Source organism: Pimephales promelas, chromosome 23, assembly GCF_988280905.1.
Source record: "Pimephales promelas chromosome 23, fPimPro1.hap1.1, whole genome shotgun sequence".
NCBI lineage: Eukaryota > Metazoa > Chordata > Actinopteri > Cypriniformes > Leuciscidae > Pimephales > Pimephales promelas.
In genome coordinates this window covers 11,282,869-11,303,695 of record NC_142791.1, presented here as the reverse complement: position 1 = coordinate 11,303,695, position 20,827 = coordinate 11,282,869, and the positions used below count along the sequence as shown (strand labels likewise).

Genomic DNA, 20,827 nt, shown 5'->3' with positions numbered 1-20,827 from the left:
ATCAGTGTTAATATATATATATATATATATATATATATATATATATGAAGAGTTCAGATGCAAAAGCCTCTAAGTGCCATTTGAAATTTTCTTCTAGAATGATCATTTTTATCAAGCTTGTATATTTAAGTTCAGTAATTTCACTTAAATTGCAATGAAGATTACCTATTAATTGTCATTTAAGTGAAATTACTGAACTTGAATATATAAGCTTGATAAAAATGATCATTCTAGAAGAAAATTTCAAATGGCACTTAGAGGCTTTTGCATCTGAACTCTTCATATATATATATATATATATATATATGCCATACTATGCCGTACGTATACATGCCACACCCTTAATATTTTAAAATATCTGTTTACCAAAACAATGTTTTGATTTTTTTTGAGTGTTAACTTTTACTAACTTTTTTTTTGTTTTAGTCATGAATTTTGTTTTAATTGTTATACTGTTTACATTTTACCTATTTAAGACAAATTGATGGGCACTATTGGGTGTACATTAACCGACCACGATAATTAAATTAATTGGCTTGTACACCCTGTTATCTAAAACCACAAAATTAACAACATAATAAATGTTAATCTCTAATTAAAGCAGTTTTTTCATCCATATTCTGTGCATTGGCTCCTCTCATTTCCCAGTGCCAACGTCATTTGAACAGACCAATGAAACGTCTCCTTTCGCAGGCTGAAAACAAGTTCCACGAAGAGGCTCGAAGAACATTGGACCCCTGGCAAATCTAGTGGGTTCGTCAGCAGCAGACAACTTTTAGCAGGGCTGTGTTTAATTACAAGAGCTGTAGGTTTTCAGCACTGGAGCTGTCCAGCTTCCGCGCCCTCAGCACGCGCTTCACAAACAACGCGGTCTTCGGCTGCGGGATATTTCTTTGACTGGGACACACACACACACACACACCATTAGGCTGTGGTACAGTGGCCGCCGCGATTACACACGCATAGCCTTCACTGACGAAAGCAACGCTTGAAATGACTGCTGGCAGCGCGTGAGGAGAGGAGCAGAAGAAATCCAGTCCCAAGTACAGGAGCACCATCCAATTTCCTCCAGGTTAGTCTTAGTTCTTTTCTAACTATAGGCTACTAAGTAGATCAAGACTATTATGATTTTCACAGTCCACATTTAAAGCCAATTAGTCAATCTTGCAGAACGTGCATTATGCAACATAATATTGCTATACATTCAAACTGCAGGTTACAAACGGAAGCATGCATAGACGTAGCTAAATATCACGAGACGGATCATTCATGCATCAGTTTTTTGTGGGTGTAGAAAAACACCCAGTCAGTGTATAGGCTACAACTCGATCGGTCAGTGCTGTTAGTATGAGAGAGCCATGCATTGTGTTTCATGATTTTCCACTGTGAAATGTAAGATGAGGCTGTTTATATAGCCAGACTTTACGCAATAACTTTTGCCACGTTACATATTTGCTATACGGTGAGGGATGAAGTGACATTTTCCTAAGATTTACCTATACATGATAAGTTGTGCGTGATGAAGTGTATATGCTCCTTTGAGCAGTACTGCAGAGGTAAGTTTAGCTGGATCATTTGCAATCTCTCTTTGTAAGACCTTGTGCATCACCTCTGACGTCACAGTCCGGTGTGTTATGTAGTCATTGAGACGATGGACTAAGGAGCTCGCTTGCATTCAGAAATGTTCTCCAAAGTCTCAGATTTAGGGAAGATCTTACAGAATTTCAAGGTCAAACATTCATTTAAATGCTGTTTATTTGTTTTAGATTACAATATTTTTAACCATTTATTAATATAATAAGTAATAGTATTACATGGAAAATATGTTTTTATATTTCATTTTTTTTCAAGAATGAAAAAGCTTTTACTGAGCAACAGAAATGATTATTATGAGCAATAATAATAGATTATCTGAACATTAAGTTGATTTAAAGAGAACTTGATGATAATGGAAATAAAATATATTTATTTTTGTTCATATACCGTAATAAACTTTATTATTTAAAATAACATTAATGTTATTATTAATAACAGAGAACATAAAAAAATTAAGTTGATCTAAACCAAATGAAAGGGTTAATAGGAGTGTACTGAATTTGAACTCTTGTGTACATTTTTAATAATCATTTAAATACAATTTAAAAGATATAGTAAGCAATATTATTTCAGAATTAAGCATCGATTTTATAGTAATTGCATAATAATAATAACAATAGGTTTATTATTACTCCTACTATCAATAAATATAACAACAACAAGCAACAACAACACCATAACCAAAATGAACATTATCATTGATATAATAATAAATTATATATGAAAATAAAGTTGATTTAAACAGAACTTGAAACAGAACTTTATTATTATTACTATTATTATTATTATATAAAAAACTATATTATTGATAATAAAAATAATTGTATTATTATTAACGACAGAACATAAAAAAATAAAGTTGATCTAAACCAAATGAAAGGGTTAATTGTAGTGCTGAATCAAATTCCAAATCAGACTCTTCATAACCCTGAACACATGTGCGTGTTTGTGACTAAATGTTAGCTAACATTTGATATATTCCATTATTTCTGCCCTTTCTAGTCATACATTTACTATTAGTAATGGTTCAGCTTTAGCAGTGGTTCAAACACAAACGCCCTAGCTCCTCAGGACTGTCCTCCACCTTTAAGTACTCAGTTCTCTCCTGTCTGCCCTTCTACCCACAATGCACCATGAGTGTCAGCTTTGGAACCCTGCAGACACTCTAGGTTCCCTCATCTCTCTCACAGCGCTCATTGTCAAGTCCTCTCAGAAGATTGCCTGGCACAGACTCTGTGCCTGACAGCAACTGAATGCCAACGTGGGGGCTCCTCTCTCTGGAGGCATTTACATTCAAATTCCTCCACATTGCGCCGCCTCCGCACACATAGGCCAGCGTGCGTGTGGAATTTCAAATCCCAACACTCTTAGTTTGGCCAGTGTACTTTGCTTTTGGGCTACTGAGTGTCCAAGGTCAGGCACTATGAGCGTATATGCGCTCAGACATTTACAAACCCACATTGCATAGAAAGACATGATTAAGTGTTTTATCACTTTATTACTCATTAGCCTTTACAGAGAGGGTTGGCGATTTTATTTTTGAATTTTTCAAAAAAAAAAAAAAATTCCTTTTTTTTTTTTCGGTGGGTGTTTGTGATTCAAATCACTGGCAGAAGGTGGCCTTAGTGAACTCGTTAGTGTGATTAGTTCCAGGCCTTTGGGGATGGGATATTTACATCAATGGGAAGCATTCCCATGGAAAAAAAAAAGAAAGCTTTGTCGCCATCCTATTCAGAACGGTTCCTCACAGGAGTAACACATGAAAGGCAGGGATTGTTGGGATTCAAGTCAGCGACAACTTGACAGTGCGAAGCCGATTTGTGAAACATGGTATTACAAAAATATTAGAGGGGGAAACAAAGGCTGATGCAATGGATCTGAATCAAGAACATTCACAGAAACTCAGATGTTTTTCTGGAGCAAACAAGAGTAGCTTCCGAAATGTTTGAATTTTTCTTCAATTTTTAACAAAAAATAGATATTTTTTTAAGAAAATACTTACTGTTTTTTTGGTAACGCTTCCTTTTACAGTCCAGTTACCCATGTAAATACTATGTACTTATTTTAGTAACTATAATTACTGGGTAATAACTAGTACTAATCCTGAACCTACCCCTAAACCTACCCCTATTCCATGTACTTACCTTATATTAGCCAGTGCTCCCTAGGTAAGTACACTGCAAGTACACTGTAAGTACTGTACTGTAAAAGGAAGCGGTACCGTTTTTTTTATCCATGTAGGCTATTTGCACTTCTGAATTAATTTAAATGAACTGATTCAAAAAATGGATCAAGTTTAATACATGAGAGAGAGAGAGAGAGAGAGAGAGAGAGAGAGAATAAGTATTCAGAAAAATATAATTTAATTGAACACTTAGAAGAAGCAAGCATTGCCTCTATGTGAATTAAATGTACTAAACTATAACCCCTTTTCTGCTGAACATCTGTGCAGACAGATGCCTCAAACAGAATATTAATAAGACGCCAAGGTGTCCCGGCGCCCTCACATAAATTGCCTACAAACTCCAATTCACAGCCTCGCTTAATGAGATATGATTTCCCAATTTACATGGGTGTCGTCAACATGATATTGAAAGCAAGCTATCTACCTACATACGTAGTTATCTGTCAGTATGACTGTACTATATATATATATATATATATATATGAAGAGTTCAGATGCAAAAGCCTCTAAATGCCATTTGAAATTTTCATCTTTAATGATGATTTTTATCAAACTTGTATATTTAAGTTCAGTAATTTCACTTAAATAACAATTAATAGGTAATTCTCATTGCCATTTAAGTGAAATTACTGAACTTAAATATACAAGTTTGATAAAAATCATCATTAAAGAAGAAAATTTCAAATGGCATTTAGAGGCTTTTGCATCTGAACTCTTCATATATATATATATATATATATATATATATAAAATCCATATATGACAGTTTTCCTCAAACACTTTGACACATTTTTTGGAGTCAGTCAGTCATTCTCTAAACTACTCAATTGTCACAACTGTTTGCTGGAACATCAGAACTATTGCATCTGCAAAATGTTGTAACTCTCCCAAAACATTTATTGCATGCTGCAAAACCCCAAGTACTGTATCAGTAAATTGGCCAATGCCACTCAAAAAAACCCCCCAAAAAACAAAAAAATATGTTTTTGTCAGTGTGTCAGCTACTGGTCAAATTGTTTTCCCACTATGGAAATATTTGTTATACTGTATACGAATTTCATCTTTGTTCAACATTTTTGTTGACACTGTATGCTTTCTATACTTTGCAAGACTTTTTTTATATATATATTGTTCTTTTAGAAAATTAATTGTGCTTACTCTTTTGCACAACATGCAATTTGTTAAAATCAACAAGAAATTTAAATATTTTGTGAACAGGAAACTGTTCAGAGATCTGAACTTATTGTTTTGAACTTATCTAATTCGAGAACTGTGCTAAAGTGATTGAGAAACACTGTAATATAGAAATACTCAACCAATTAAGTCAGTCCTGAAGTGTCACAAATCGCAGATTAAGGTCAGAACCATAATGTGAGCTGCATTCTGTGTCAAATGTTATGTAAAGAGAGACAGATATAGCCGTGTACATGGCTTTGCCTTTATGATTTTTCATACATGTCTCCCTACCATCACCAACTTCATTTCTTTTTCAGTAGAGTCATCTAAATTTTTCAGGGAAGTCTAGCAGGCCTGTTAGTGAGCTGTGTTGGTGAGACAGCTGCCTTCAAGTTTATGGGAAAGTTATTGCTCTCTTTTTTCTCTCTTTCTGTGACTGTGAGATTGCTGACTTGGTACATCATTTAGCACAAAGCCGCATTTCCAAATCTAAACATTCTCAGGGACCACAATTAGGAAATAGCAAATCTTTCACAAGTGTTTCTCAGAATTCAAATGGTGTTTTTTCCGTTCCATTTCCAGAGGCAAAGTCCAGGCAGAGATTAAGAAATCTGATTGTTTATTGTTCAATATATATTCTTTAATGAATACAGTCATATGAATGATAACCACTGACCAAACATGCAATGTTAATGCAAGAAAAAATAGTCAGATAATTAGCTGAAGAGAAACAGGTGTGTAAAACTAATTAACAACCATGAAACAATCAACAAAGTGAACAATGAACACAGGCAAACTAGGAAACAGTGAAAAGTAACCCAAAACAGAACACACGTTACATTTACTAGCCATTTAACCCATTTTATTTCTATTATCTGCTTTGAGTGAACAACCCGGTCTCATCCCAAGACGTCATATAACTGACGTTTTGGGACGTCTTTTGACCATACGTCAATGTTCGCCTTTTTAGGGCCCCCTTAAACGTCGGTAGATGAGGTTATGGGATCCTAACTCTACCCCAGACCTAAACCTAACCCTAAACCTAACCCGTCACCTAACTGACGTTAAAGGTAAAGCGTCAGTTGTATGACGGCCCGGGATCGCTATCTACCGACATTTAAGGGGGCCCTAAAAAGGCAGATATTGACGTATGGTCAAAAGACGTCCCAAGACGTCAGTTATATGACTTTTTGGGATGAGACTGTGTTAGAGTGAAACAGTATATTTAAATTTTAATGAGTTAAAATGTTGGGTCAGACTTATTTTTATCCTTTGGGAATTGGATTTTTCCAAAAAAGGAAAGATGTCTCAAATGTGGAGCATATGATTTTGATGACTTTTTTTTCTTTTATTTAAATAGGCTTGTTTGAGATGAGAAAAATCTGTGCAGAACCGTGAGATGCATGCCGGTTAGAAATGTGTCCGAGTGCGGTCCGCCTTGGTCTGATGTCATGCTGACACGTCAAAAAACCTCTCGCGACCGCAAGGCGCATGTGTCAGATTCTGCAGTTGTTCTCCACCGACTCTGATCAAAATCACGATTCACGGTTTAAACAACCGTGATGTATTGCTCTCTTTTAAAGCGTTTAATTTTCAAAACTCCGATATACATATATATATATATATATTTTTTTTTTTTTGTGTGTGTATACGTTATGTGTGAATATTCCCAAACTCTCTGACAGTGCGATCTCTATGGGTTATGCAATGTAATTTTTATAAAAAAAAAATAAAATAAAAAAAAAACTAAAAAAAACCCCCACATCTGATAAACACGTATTTGGAATGGAATTAAATGACAAGTTCTTTGGGTGTCTTTTTTTTTTACATTTATTGTCATATAAAAGAAAATTAACTTTCCAAAATTTGATGGACCTACGCCAACAGGGCCAGACGGTGGGTTGTCTGGCTCAGACTTTTTGGACTCTCTCTAAAGGTATGGACTACAATGATGCAGGTATGGACTACAAGAAGTGACGGATCACGTCGCTTCTGCCCAACCAGAGATGGTTCATGTCGCTTCTGCCCAACCAGAGATGGTTCACGTTGCTTCTGCGTAGCCAGAGATGGTTCACGTCGCTTCTGCCCAGCTAGAGATGGTTCACGTTGCTTCTGTTTAGCCAGAGATAGTTCACGTTACTTCTGCCCGACCAGAGATGGTTCATGTCGCTTCTGCCCAGCCAGAGATAGTTCACCTTGCTTCTGCCCGACCAGAGATGGTTCACGTTGCTTCTGCCCGACCAGAGATGGTTCATGTCGCTTCTGCCCAGCCAGAGACGGTTCACGTTGCTTCTGCCCAGCCAGAGACGGTTCACGTTGCTTCTGCCCAGCCAGAGATGGTTCACGTCGCTTCTGCCCAGCTAGAGATGGTTCACGTTGCTTCTGTTTAGCCAGAGATAGTTCACGTTGCTTCTGCCCAACCAGAGATGGTTCATGTCGCTTCTGCCCAGCCAGAGACGGTTCACGTTGTTTCTGCGTAGCCAGAGATGGTTCACGTCGCTTCTGCCCAGCTAGAGATGGTTCACGTTGCTTCTGTTTAGCTAGAGACGGTTTACGTTGATTCTGTCTAGCCAGAGACGGTTTACGTCGCTTCTGTCTTGCCAGAGATGGTTCAAATTATTTCTGTCCAGCCAGAGACGTTTCACATTATTTCTGCCGAGCCAGAGCCAGTTTCTCAGGACAAGATAGCCATAGCCATAGTTCCCGAGCCGCTGTCTGTCCCTAAACCTATGTCTGTTTCCTCTGTTCCTGGTCCGGTGTCTGTTTTTGCCTGCCCGGAATTACGTTTACGGATTGCCCAGTAAATACACTTGGATCTTACCTGTTTGTGTGTGCGTATCGTGACACGTTTATGCTCATGATAATTTATTTGACCTAATAAAGCACTTTTAAAAGACAATGCTAAATTAAAGTTCTTTACATTCGATTTATATAAAGAGAGAGAGAGAGAAAAAAAATGTAAAATCCATTTTTAAATAATTCATGGACAAAAAATAATAATAATAAAAAAAAAGTTTAAATTGCCATTTGTAAATATTGTAAAACTCCTGTTCTGAGTCTGGTCAATTATCTTTCTTCAGTAATTTCCACAGTAATTGCTTCCCCTGCATCTGAAAGCACCAGTCATCACTGAAATGAACATGTTATAATCTGAGTGTTCACATGCAGTGGGATTTCTTGCCAGAAGTCATTTTCATAAGGGTTTCACAAAGGGATTGACTGAGATGTTATTTGGCTCTGTAGCCCGAGATTCTCATCTTTTATTCTCCTAGAGGCAGCCAGCACTGACCTCTTTCTTCCTCTGCCTCCTGTCTCGGAGGACATTTCATCTGTCACTGTACAGTCATAGAGTAAGTCTAGCCTCAGACCATTCATGCATTGTCTGTTGCATATTGCCGGCTGAAATCACCAGTTCCATGAACTGTTTGTCTGGCTTCTATGCAATATTCGCCCACATTTACACTTTCCCAGGCTGATACAATGAGTGCTTCTGAAAAGGAACGCATATAATTTCAGATGCATGCACCTAAGCACCTATAATAAGCATTGGTTTTGTTACATAAGAAGCCAAAGATGACTAGGCTTCACACAGCGGTGTTGGGGAAAGTTACTTTTAAATGCATTACATACTTTTAAATGCATTGCATTTAATGCATTACAATATTGTTTTACTCCCTAAAAAGGTCACTAATTTTGTTAGTTACTTTTTATTAAAAATAATGAGACAACTCGTCCTTCACTATTTTTTTAACATTGTAGCACTTTTGTAACATAAAACATTGCTTTTTTGATAACATTATTTGAATGTACAGACTTTCTAAAATGCCCACATATTCAGTTTTGTGAAGTCTGATTATTTATTTGTCAGTTTATTTAAATGAACCAGTTCCAAATAAATCATTTAACAAACATTACTAAACAAACATAAATGTATACACAATACAAACACTTATTACATTTTCTTTATTGCAGTCTACAAAATATTTATTCAACAAGATATTTAATCATCAATTCTACAATTTTTTATACGTTAAATTCCAACTAAATGACTGTTTGTTTTATTGGTGGGTTTTCATGTAAATAAATATGCTTAAATGCAGTTTAATTCTGTCAGCCTAATTAGGAATCTTGATTGTTTTCTGAAATTGTATTCTGGTTTCCTGACTGTAATTTACCCACTGAAAAATAATTGTTTGTTTGATAAGATACAGTTTTAAAGTAGTTTCCTCAACATGCAAAGACAGATTGCAATTTTTAATTGACTTAAGAGAAAAATAATATTATTTTTAGACAGTTATACAGTATATGCTGCTTGTTGGCAGCTTTGAAATTGTGCCTAAAAGATACACATAAATTAATTCAGTGACAAAACTGGAAAAACTCTCTGTCACTCACTCCCAAGCCTTCCATGAAATGAGGCTCAGGAACGCCTCCTTGATTTCACACATAATTAAAGTTCATTCTCGAACGGTGATATTACAGTGTGGCTTTTTTACGTGGGTATTCAGAGAGAAGAACGCGATGGGTCAAAGCTTGGGTTGATAGTTAAGAATAAATGAGAGAAGGAAATATCTATTGAAATTCACAAGCACGCTGAGCTTTGCGTTTAGAAGGCGAGATAATGCCAACTGAAGCAGTTTCACACCATTACCCCGATTAAAGGCTGAATAGATGGAGTTAGCATTCAAGATTACGTGATGTCTGCTTCGGACAAGCTAAATCAGCTCAATCTGCCCTACAGCACAGCAAAACACAAGATTTGGCTCCCTTGTGAATTGAGAGAGTGAATTTGAGTTGAAATAGACACAGAAAGTTGAATTTAATTGAGTCAGTAAAGACTATTAAATTGCATGCAAAAAAGAATCTATTTCAAACAAATGCGGTTCTTTTGAACGTTCTGTTCATATATATAAATAAAATTATATACTTTATGGACTTAATTATGTATATATATAATGATTAACCCTCTGGGGTTGTTCGGCCCAAATGGACCCGAAGAATTTAAATACCAATTTTCCTCGAAATGGTCAGAAATTTGGTGACTTTGTTGCTATTTGGTATTTGAACACCCCCCAAAAAAGGGGACAGGATGTGAATAGTCCAAGTGGTTGTAAAAAAAATAGTCACACTTGGGGTGTTCGGGTCCAAATGGACCCGCATGGAAAATGAATGGGAAATTGGCAAAAATGTGAAAATACTGAGTTTTTTTTGTGCGTATACACTCTACAAATCAGCCACGATGTTTAATTAGCACACAGCAGTGAAGGGATGAATCTATAAAACATCAAGAGTGCATAACAGACACATCCAGACACACACACACATGCACACAAACACACTTTTATACACAAACACACCAAAAAATTTTCAGATTATACATGTGTTTTGCATTTTTAAAATGCTCAGTTTGTCCACCAGATGACATCCATCTCATTTCAAAAATTGCTTTTATGAGGCCTAGGCTTGACTCTAAAATGAAATACAGCTTTAAAAAAAAAGAAAAAAAGAAAAGAAAAAATATTATAAAAAACGAGTAAAAAAAAAAATCATGATTTTTTTTTTTTTAAATATGAATCCCGCCCTTTGGGTCCATTTGGACCCGAACACCCCGAGTGTGACTCTGAAACGAACAACCCCAGAGGGTTAATAATATAATCTAATTATGTAATCTTTTCTAAGGCCATACATTCTTTATAACAACATATTTACAGTTCATTCATATTATTTTTTGTTTATTTTTTTTAAAACTACCATTATAGCTATTATAAAAAAACAAACAAAAAAAAAACATTAAATTTAAAATCTTCTTTCTTACAATAAAATAAAATTAATGTTCTGTATTCTTCAGGCATTCATTGTAATATTCTTCTGATCTGAATAAGTATACTTAAATTGTAATTTAAAGGCTTTCTCAGCTCCTGATTCTGAATCACAAAACCTGGTTTTGCTCCCTGTTCACTCTGCACTCGCCACAGGTTGCCATTAGTGAAGATGATGAACTGTGATGGCAGCACGGCAATACGAAGAAAATCTTTCCAGTGATCAATTATATGAGAGATCTATGTTAGGAAAGCGCTAGCGAGGTGGTTTGCGGCACATTCGCAGTGGATCACAAACTCTGCTTGATCCAGCATGTGGGCGTAAATTGCCACAGCAGTGGATTAGAGACAAAGTCGATAGAACATTGTCTTGTTTTCACCCTTAATATTTGTTATGCAACAGGGTGCTAACACCGAGCAGCAAGCATGAGGCCTGTCTCTTTACTACATTAATATAATGAAGGATTTGAAGCTTACACTGCTGAAAAGATCAGCATAGGTGATTGCATGGCCTGCCTGATATGCTAAAATAATGTTATGTCACTATATTGCAGCCATGGGTGTGCTGATGTCTAGGAAGCAGCAGGTGGAGAAGGTGCAGAAGTGCAGTGTGGTGGTGTCAGCATTTAAAGATGGTCTGAAGGATCGGGCGGCCCCAGCAGATGCGGCCCAGACTGAAGAGGTCATAGCGGAGAACGGGGATGAATCTGCTGAAGGATCCCACCAGGCTAACAAAGATCACACTGAGCAGAAAGACAAGGACAGTAAACCAGGGTCATTACCAAATCAGCAGGCCTCAGCTTCATCCAGAGAGGAACATAGGGCCAATCAGGAGGCTTGGGGGCGTCTCCGTGACGGGAAAGGGGTGGAGCCTGAGGATCTAAAGAAGGCGCATCAGCTCACTCCTCCGACGTTCGTGAGGCCGAAGAGAGAGGTCGACGACGACCAACCGCTAAACGTCTCGCTTGAGCAAACTGAGCAGGTAAATTTACTGAAAGGATACATATTTTTAAATAATGATGATATAATAATTTAATTTGTTTATTTTTGGTGCTGCCCACTTTTCTCTTTATCTGTGATTAGGATTGTGTTAACTGCAAAATATTTTTTTTAAACATATATAAACATCCTTATAACAATACATTTCACTGTAAAAAAAATCTTTTCAAGGTTTGTTGTCACAACATTTTTTCTTTTGTCAAATCAACTTAAATAATTTATTTAGTTGAGATAACTTATTATTTTGAGTTTCTGATGATTAACTCAATCTCCTTCATTGTATTAACTCACTTTTTCCAGTTCAATCAACTTAAAATTTTAAGTCAACCAGGTTACTTACTTTTTTAAGTTAAACCAACAATATTTTTTTTACAGTGTTGTTGTAGTATTCATCTTGGTTAGGTGATAAATACAACTGTTCGTTGTTAGTTCACGTGTGCTCCATTAAATAATATTATCAGATGCAATTTTTGATTTTAATTATGAATTAAGAAATGTTGAAATTAACATTAACACATCGGCGGAACGGAAAACATTTGTGAGGGAACGCAAAAGCATCGACAAATAATTTTTTCCTCCATCACATTTTTTCCCTTCACCGTGTCCCTTTAAGGGGTTCTTAGTTTTTCAGATATTTGGTAGAAAATGTATATATTCATGTTTTATATTATATATTTTTATATATATTTTTATTTGTCGATTGTAAACACCATGCCTCAAAAAAAAAAAAAAAAAAAAAAATACTCACCTCAAGCACAAACATGGCTATTTACTCCATGAAAAATTCCATATCTACAAGTTCACGAAAACAAATAACTCAAGTAAAATAGTGGAGGGATGTTAGTGAAGGTTATCCTTTGGGTAACCTATCGGAGCTGAAACCTGCTCTGTGACGCACATATGTGAGAAAATGTCAAGATTGTGAGTTAGGTAAGCTGACCCCTGCTCAGCCTAAATGGCAGCCCAGTTTTTGTTGAGAGGACGTGGGCAGTGGGTAAAGGCTGTGCAGGAAAAACCTGGCTATGTGAGCTGCAGTGGCGTCTGAGATCAGTCCGAAAATTAATTGGGGTCACCGAAGCTTGTGGTGATGGGGCTAGGCCTCACAGCGAGCCAGAGAAGAGCCACTCCACACAGCTCCACTCAACAGAATGCTTTTGATTACCTCCAGTCTCTCTCTCTCAGCAAATATAAAAGACATAAGAGCAGGTGGAGTGAGATGCAGTTGGGCTTGTCTTTGTGAGTTATGTCTAGATGCATTTGTTGATGTTCAAATTTGGTTCAAGAAAAAAAAAGAAAAAACAGACAGAACTGCAATGAAAGAAAAACAGAACAGCTGGTGAACATAATTGTGATAAAGGGAAAAAAAAAACAAACGCTATCACTTCGGCTCCATAGTGAAATTTCGAATGTTTGATTGCAGATTTGGTATTTTGGCAAATCTGAGCATAGTTTTGCTGACATCTCTGTGGTGATACTTGTGAGATTATAAGGGTCTTTTTTATCAGTAGAGGATGTTATACAGTTGTTGGTTGCTAGGGTGTTACTAACTGGTCACTAATGGCCACAGAGTGGTTAACTATGGGATTGCTATGGTGTTCTGAGGGGTTGTTCAGGTGTTGCTGGGAGAGTTCTGGAGTGGTTGCTAGAGTGTTGCTAGCTGAAATTAAGGGCTTCAGAGTGGTTGTTCTGAATGGTTGCTATGGTGTTGCTAGGGGGTTGTGGTGGTTTCTATGGCAATGCTAGGTTGTTACAAGAACAGAGCAAACATAATTATGTGTGTTTATATTTAATTAGTTTGATGGTTGGAATGTGAATTTCTGAACATTTCATGACACTCATTCATTGTATGTCTTAAATAATTGATCTATTCAACTCTATAATCTACTAAAAACTGTAAGCATTTATTCATTCTGTTGTTTTTTAAAAATGCATGCTATGTCATTTGGTGGTCATATTTCCAGTCTGAATGTTTTAATGTGGCATATTGTATTGTTAGCTACACCAAGCAGTGTTTATAGACCATTTTGCAAGATGTAAACAACACTGGTCCAGAAGCACTTCCTGTTTCAGTTTTTTAACACTACATAAAAGCTGGGATAAATTACAACCAACAGAAAATATAAAACTGAATCAAAAAGTTAAACACACATCTTTAAGATGTTTTCTTTACATGTGAAATAAAGAAAACAGTTACAAACTGAAACAGGAAGTGTTTCTGGACCAATGTCGTTTACATCTTGCAAAATGGTCTATACATATACTGTATATATACATACTTTTTTTAGTTTACTTATTAGCATTTTTTTATGTGCTTTTGTCATTTGTATTAGTTTTTGTTATTTTTTAAAAAATTACTGTTTCGGAATTTATTTATTATTTTTATTCAGTTTTAGTTTTAGATTTATTTATAGTTAGTTCTTTAACTCAAACCTATTTCAGTAAGTTGCCTTAATTCAGTAGAAATGCATCATTTCTAATGTTCATTTGGTTAAAGTTTTTAATCTATAAACAGTATATATTATTTTATTTCAATTTTATTTCAATTAACATGTATTTAAATCATTTTAGTTTTAGTAAACGAAAATACCACAGCAAAATGCCCAGATTTGAGTCCAGTATTAAACAGCATTCAGATGCTCCGAGTACTGATGCAGAGCTGGAGTCAGATTCAGAGGCACACTGCCAAGGTGACGTCCTTTGGCTCTTCTGATCACCCCGGTTCTAAATACAGCACCTCTCCCCCGCGCTCATATCACAATCCTCACTCTGAGACTGTGACGAGACACGTCACAATCTGAAGAGCAAGTGTGTCTGATGCCTACACAAGAAGGAATCAGTAAATTTAGCATCTGGAATGTCTGACAATTTGATCCCTGGTTTCCTCTAGCCACAAGATACTTAAAAAGTGTGTAATGCTCCAATTTAATAAGCAAAGGAATTAATTACTTAAGCTGATTAATTAGCCATAGTTTTGGAGAAGTGGTTCTAGCTACTGTAACTTTGCGTGTGCCCTTTACATGCTTGGTTTGATATGAATAAGAAATCAGTTTCACCTCGTTCAGTTCCCCTCCTTCCAGGTCTCTTTTCACTTTGTAATATTTAGCTTTGTTTTTACATTTGCATCGTACCAACTGGGAGCGCCGCTAGATAAGTTGGGCCCTATGAAAGAATATAAGGTTGGGTCCCCTACCACATCCATATCATCAAAAGGGCTGTCAAACGATTAATCGCGATTAATTGCATCCCAAATGTAATATATGTGGGTGCACCGTGTATAATTATTTTATATATATAAATGCACACACATGCTTGTTGTAACGGTTACCAGCTGGAGTGCCCTATTGAGCCACCAGAGGGCACTCCAGATAAGACTATGTTTCACACAAACTACAGTTCCCAGAACTCACTGCCCGGACTCATCATCACTGATCACATTCACCTGTACCTCATTCACTATTGCATTCACCTGTCTCATCTTGTTAGTCTGGCTATATTTACCATGTTCATTCAGTCACTCACCGCGAAGTCTTGTTTAAGTGTTACACTGCAATTCTGAGCATTCTACGGGTTTCGGATAGCTTGCCCTGTTCCCTGGATTACTCTCTTGCCTCTGGTCCCTGCCTGTTTTGTTTGTTTCTCTGTGTATCTGTCTTGGACTGCCTAACATTGGATTACACCTCTGGATTGCCCTCAAATAAAGCCGCGTTTGGATCTTAACCCTCTTCTCAGAGCAGTTCGTGACACTTGTATATATTTAAGACATATTTTCATTTACTGTATATAGATTTATATATAATTTATATTATATAAATATTTTGTATATAAATAATATTTTTTTCTTAAATATACATACATGTGTGTGTATTTATATGTATACAAAATAATTATACACAGTGCACCCACATAAGTTATGTAAACACAAACTTTTATTTTGGATGCGATTAATCGCTTGAAAGCCCTAATCATCAATGAAATCGATCTCTGGGGGCCCCAAAAGTGTGTGGACCCTTGGTATCATCACCCCCCATAACTGGGTAGACTCATCATAAAAACAGCTCTCAAACCAACTAAACTCCTCTAGAGAGACTTGGGTCTGCATCAAATGTTTTGTCTCCACACGTTTCCAAGTCTTTAAAATGTCTGACCCTGAGTTGCATTAATGTGACAGGTTGTCAATAATATCCAGTTTCCACAGTCTGTCTCTAGATGGGCGACACTATACGACGAGCAGCATGAAATAGGACGATGCAAGATGGGGTTCATGAGACACTCATTATTAAGATTAAGCTTTTTTTTTTTATCCTGGATTTTTCATGCATTTATCTTTTTGAGATTAGACTCTTGCAACTCACTCAATTATGGTGTTCAAACTAAAATCTTGGACAGATTACAAATGATCAAAAATACATCTGCAAGACTGTTAACAAGCACTCACAAATATGATCATGTCAATTTTAAGATTTTATTATTTGTTTTTAAATCTTTACACGGTCCAGCCCTTCTGTATATTGCATACCTGATTCAGGATCAGAATTTTACGATCTCAGTCACAGAATCTTTTAGTAGTTCCAAGGACGAATCTGAAAACAAGAGGAGCGTGCCTTTGCAGGTGCTGGCCCAAGGTTATGGAACAATTTATCACAATATTAGATTGTCATCAACCCTTAGTGAGTTTAAAAGGCATTTAAAAACATTTTTTTCATCTTAGTTACATGATTGATTACATGAGTGTCGAAGTAATGTTGTCACTGGAATTCGTTTTTTAGAGTCTGAAGATGATTTCGGTGCATTTAAGACTTAAGAGTCTGTGGGTATGATAATTTGAGAGTAGATACTTTGCATATATTTTTTATTTATAGTTATTTTTGTTTGTTATATGTTATTGTTAATGTTTTATTGTTTGTGCAGCACTATGGTCAGCATTTTTTTATTATTATTATGTGCTTTATAAATAAATTGGAATTGGAATTATACCTGTCGGAAAGTAACTAAAAGTAACAATGCTGCAAACTATTACTTTTAATTGCTGTTTTGCTATGTTAAACATTGCTAAGCTATGTTCTTAAACTGCCATCTTGCTCGCTATTATTATATTTTTTTTGAATATTTTCAATTAGTTTTGATTTTTGTTTTTTTCATTTCAATTTTTAGTTAATGTTTTGTGATTTTTTTGCTTTTGTCCTTATTTGTTTTTACAAATACAGTATTATCTTCAACTTTAACCTATTTTTTTTTCAATTAATTGCCAAGACCATTTCAAATTTTAGTTTTGCTTATTTAATTGTAAGTTTTTCATCCAATATTAAAGATATTTAATAGTTCTAGTTAACAATGACAACACTGGTTTGATCAAGCTGCAGTGTCAATACTGCGGTACCCTAATACTGCTAGTTAAAGCAGTAAAGATAAAGGGCCAACTATTTTAAAAGAGCAAAATTCTATTCTATTCTATTCTATTCTATTCTATTCTATTCTATTCTATTCTATTCTATTCTATTCTATTCTATTCTATTCTATTCTATTTCACAGTTTAGTATTCATAACACTTTAAATAAATTAAATTCCTGGGATCAGTAAAACGTTACTTGTGCGTTCATCAAACTAGCATGACGTCCTAATATCATGAGATGAAAGGAAACCACATGCAGATTCAGAAGCTGTAGCACAGTGCACCATAGGATACTTTAAATGAGCAGTGAATGTCAAGTAAGATTATTTCTATATTTGGTGACCTTTAATGGAAAGCAACTAATGCAGGGAGGTATAGAAGTTTGATCATAGAAGTGTTCGCTTTTTGATGACTCACTACCCTTCCTGACGCGCAATTATGCATTTTGCAATTTTCTCACTGGATCAATAACAGTCTCGTTGCTAAGTAAGGAATGATTTGATCTGTCTTGTCTCTCATTGTTTTGCCTTCAGCACGTCAATGATGAGATGTGTGAGGTGTGTGAGGTTTGGACGGCGGACGATCTGTTCCCCTGCGGGACGTGCACGCGGGTCTTCCACGACGGCTGTCTGCGGGAGATGGGCTACCTGAGCAATGAAGCCCTGCAGGAGATGAGAGAGACAGCCCACACCACCACTGGCTGGAGCTGCTATTACTGCGTGAGTTTTCTCAACACTCTCATCATGAGTACATATGCACAAAATCACATACAAACATATTTACAAGCACATTTCACATCACTGGTTGTTTGAAGTTGTTTCAGAGCTATTACTGTAAAGTACATGTCTTTTAGTCTGTAACAATGACCTGTTCCAGAGGGATCAGCCTATAATTATCTGTGTGGCTGTCTTAAAGGAACAGTTTACTCAGAAATTACAACAACATGATTGTGACATAGTCGTAATCAGTATGAACTGGCATTGTATGGAAAAGATAAAAAAAATAAAGAAAAAAAAAAACAGCGCACAGGTTTAGAACAATAGGTGAGAAAAAAATGGGTGAATACATTTTTGCGTGAGTGAACTGTCCCTTTAAATGGCATTATTAAATAGCATTCACAAAGCTTATCACTTCTATAACATGACATATTTCTAATTGAAATGTTCAGTGGGAGGTAATGAATACTGTATATTTTGAGATTTGATTGGATAAAAATATGATATAGATGAAGCTCACACAAAACTTCACTTCACTTTCAAATCAAGCAGATTTATGTTGTTCAAATTATAGATACGTTAACAGAAGAGCAAAGTTGAGAGGAACAATAATGTAATTCACTGGGGACCATTTATAAGGATCAGGGACAAACTGTGCTTCTTTTAAATATTCTTATTCTTTAAAAGTGCTGATAAAGTGATCAAGTGATCATAAACCACTTGTTGCCCAGCATATATTCACAGATCCTTACCCATGTGCAGCTCCTTGCAAAGGTCAGCGTGGAGATGAGCATGTCAAGAAGATGGTGTAACGCAAGAGAGTCTGTGCTTTGTTCAAAGTGCTATTTCTCCCAGCATTAGAGAAGTCTGGCACTAAAATTAAAAAGTGGGCTGCCAAAGCGTACAAGCGTCCTTCATCGGTCAGCGCTTATCTTGGTCGCACAGGCTGCTGATGCTTAAATCATTTGTTGAGCGAGTAAGACATTTTTGTAGCACTCCACACCCCAGATTCACTCTCTGCTTTCCAGTAGACTCACACCATCAAATGGGATGTATCCCATGTTGCATTGCAAACATTAACAGCTGTGGACACATCTCTCAAAACAATATGTGAAGCGGCTTGTTGTTGGCGGAATGTCTGGCGTGTATTTCCTTGGAGGGCTAATTCACAGCTTATGTTTATGCTGATATTTTCTCACTCTGCCCTCTCTACAACCTAATCCACGTGTGTGTGTGTGTGTGTGTGTGTGTCGAAAACAAGAGATGCTGAGAGTAGGGATTATGCTTTCAAGGGACGCATATGTTTTTCTTCATGTAACACCATCCAATATCTGGCCCACTCAATCAGGAGCTTGGCCCACTCTGGCCCCATGCCAAAAAAAGTCCAATTGGTGATATGTTCAGTTCAGCTCTGGATTTTGAGGGAGATCATGCTTTTCGGCTACTTGGTAAAAATCCACTTGTTATTTAGAAGCAGTATGTGACCTCGGTCTTCACAAACATTCTTGAGTATCCTTCAGGTGTCGACAAGCGCGGTTCGCGCTGATGAGGCGACTCTGGTGGTAGGGGTTGAACGGGCGGTGTGGGTGGTGCAGGGGGACCTCTCAGATGTTGAAGTTGTTGGGTGAGACGAAAGAGAGACACTGAATTCATGAACCGTGTCAGTTTTGTTTCGTGATTATTTTTAGAAATGTTATAGAATTTAAATGTGATTTTATGTTTATTTTACCTAGGCTCATGTACAGCACTGTGGTCAACTTTTGTTGTTAATATGCGTTTTATAAATAAAGTGAACATTGAACATTTAAAGAACAAAAGCAAATTTAAAAACGTATTTGCTCAAATCTACTCTTGACTGAATTAGTTCTTTAGCTTTAATTGAAATAATATATATTTAATTTAGACATTATAGTATTTTGGACCTAAATACTGTTAGACCCGAAATCTGTTTATTTCATTTGTATATTTTTCTTTTGTATTTATTTTTGTATTTTTTTCATTTGTTTTTATTTGATTAAATTCCTGGGATCAGTAAAACATTAAATTGTGCTGCATTCATCAAACCAGCATGGCGTCCTCATGTCATGAGATGAAAGCAAACATACAGACAGTTTAGGGATGGGATGGGATGTGGGAGAGTGGGATGGGGAACTCTTAGCATGAAATTTAGCATCAGGAAGTGTTAACAAGAAGACCGTGGTGGAAAATGAATTAAGAGTCCAGGCTTGGTTGTCAAGCAGATTTTGGCACTTGGTGTCAAATGTGGGATTTGCCATTCAACAGAATAAGTACTGTGATTAGTGTGACAATTCAGATAATTACAGAACCTTTTTGCTCAAAAATAGCTATAAAATCTCAAACTGATATGACATGCACCTGGTGTGGAGATATGCTTCAAAAGTCATTGATGATGAGGAACGTCAACAAAGAAAATTTTGAGCTGAAACAACATATACACAAAGTCCAAATGAATAAGCTGTGTATTATCTTGCTAGCTAGCTTTTTTCCTTTGCGAGTGTCTCGGGTGGTTACTGGCAGACAGATGAGGAAGACGTATACAATTAAATTCAAAAGGTTTATTCTCTAAAGACCTAATAGGAAGGAAAATGGATAGCAACACACACTTAGCATAGACAATATCGGACACTGAACGTAGACAAAACCGGACTCAGAACTGAAGCAGAACTGATTTTTTCAGCATGTTCTGAAATTTTCTGAGGTTTGTGGTTTGAAAATATCACCCAACAGTGGTGCATTGTGCTGAAGTTGCTGTGTTGTATGTTTTTTTTTCTGTTTTGTGGCTAGTGGAATTAAAATTTCTTGAGTTTCAGCAAACAATTAGGTTGAAACTTTAAAGGGATAGCTCACTTACAAATAAAAATTCAGTCATAATTGACTCTTATCTCATTCCAAACCCATATGACTTTCTTCTGTAGAAAATATATAC

At 36.3% G+C, this 20,827-nt stretch overlaps 1 protein-coding gene across 3 annotated transcripts in view; it reads left to right on the top strand.

The window, feature by feature from the left end:
- The first annotated feature begins 700 nt into the window (after positions 1-700).
- The window catches only part of phf24 (PHD finger protein 24), a 35,518-nt gene continuing 15,391 nt past the window's right edge, over positions 701-20,827 (top strand). For 2 of the 3 annotated variants that reach the window (XR_005623535.2, XM_039677941.2), the window contains exons 1-3: positions 701-1,072; positions 11,331-11,758; positions 17,698-17,883. Coding sequence is in view for 2 of the 3 variants with exons in the window: in XM_039677941.2 (XP_039533875.2) it covers positions 11,333-11,758; positions 17,698-17,883 (612 nt within the window). In the remaining variant the exon portion in view is untranslated. The remainder of the gene's footprint in view (positions 1,073-11,330; positions 11,759-17,697; positions 17,884-20,827) is intronic. The other variant, XM_039677942.2, reaches the window with a different exon arrangement.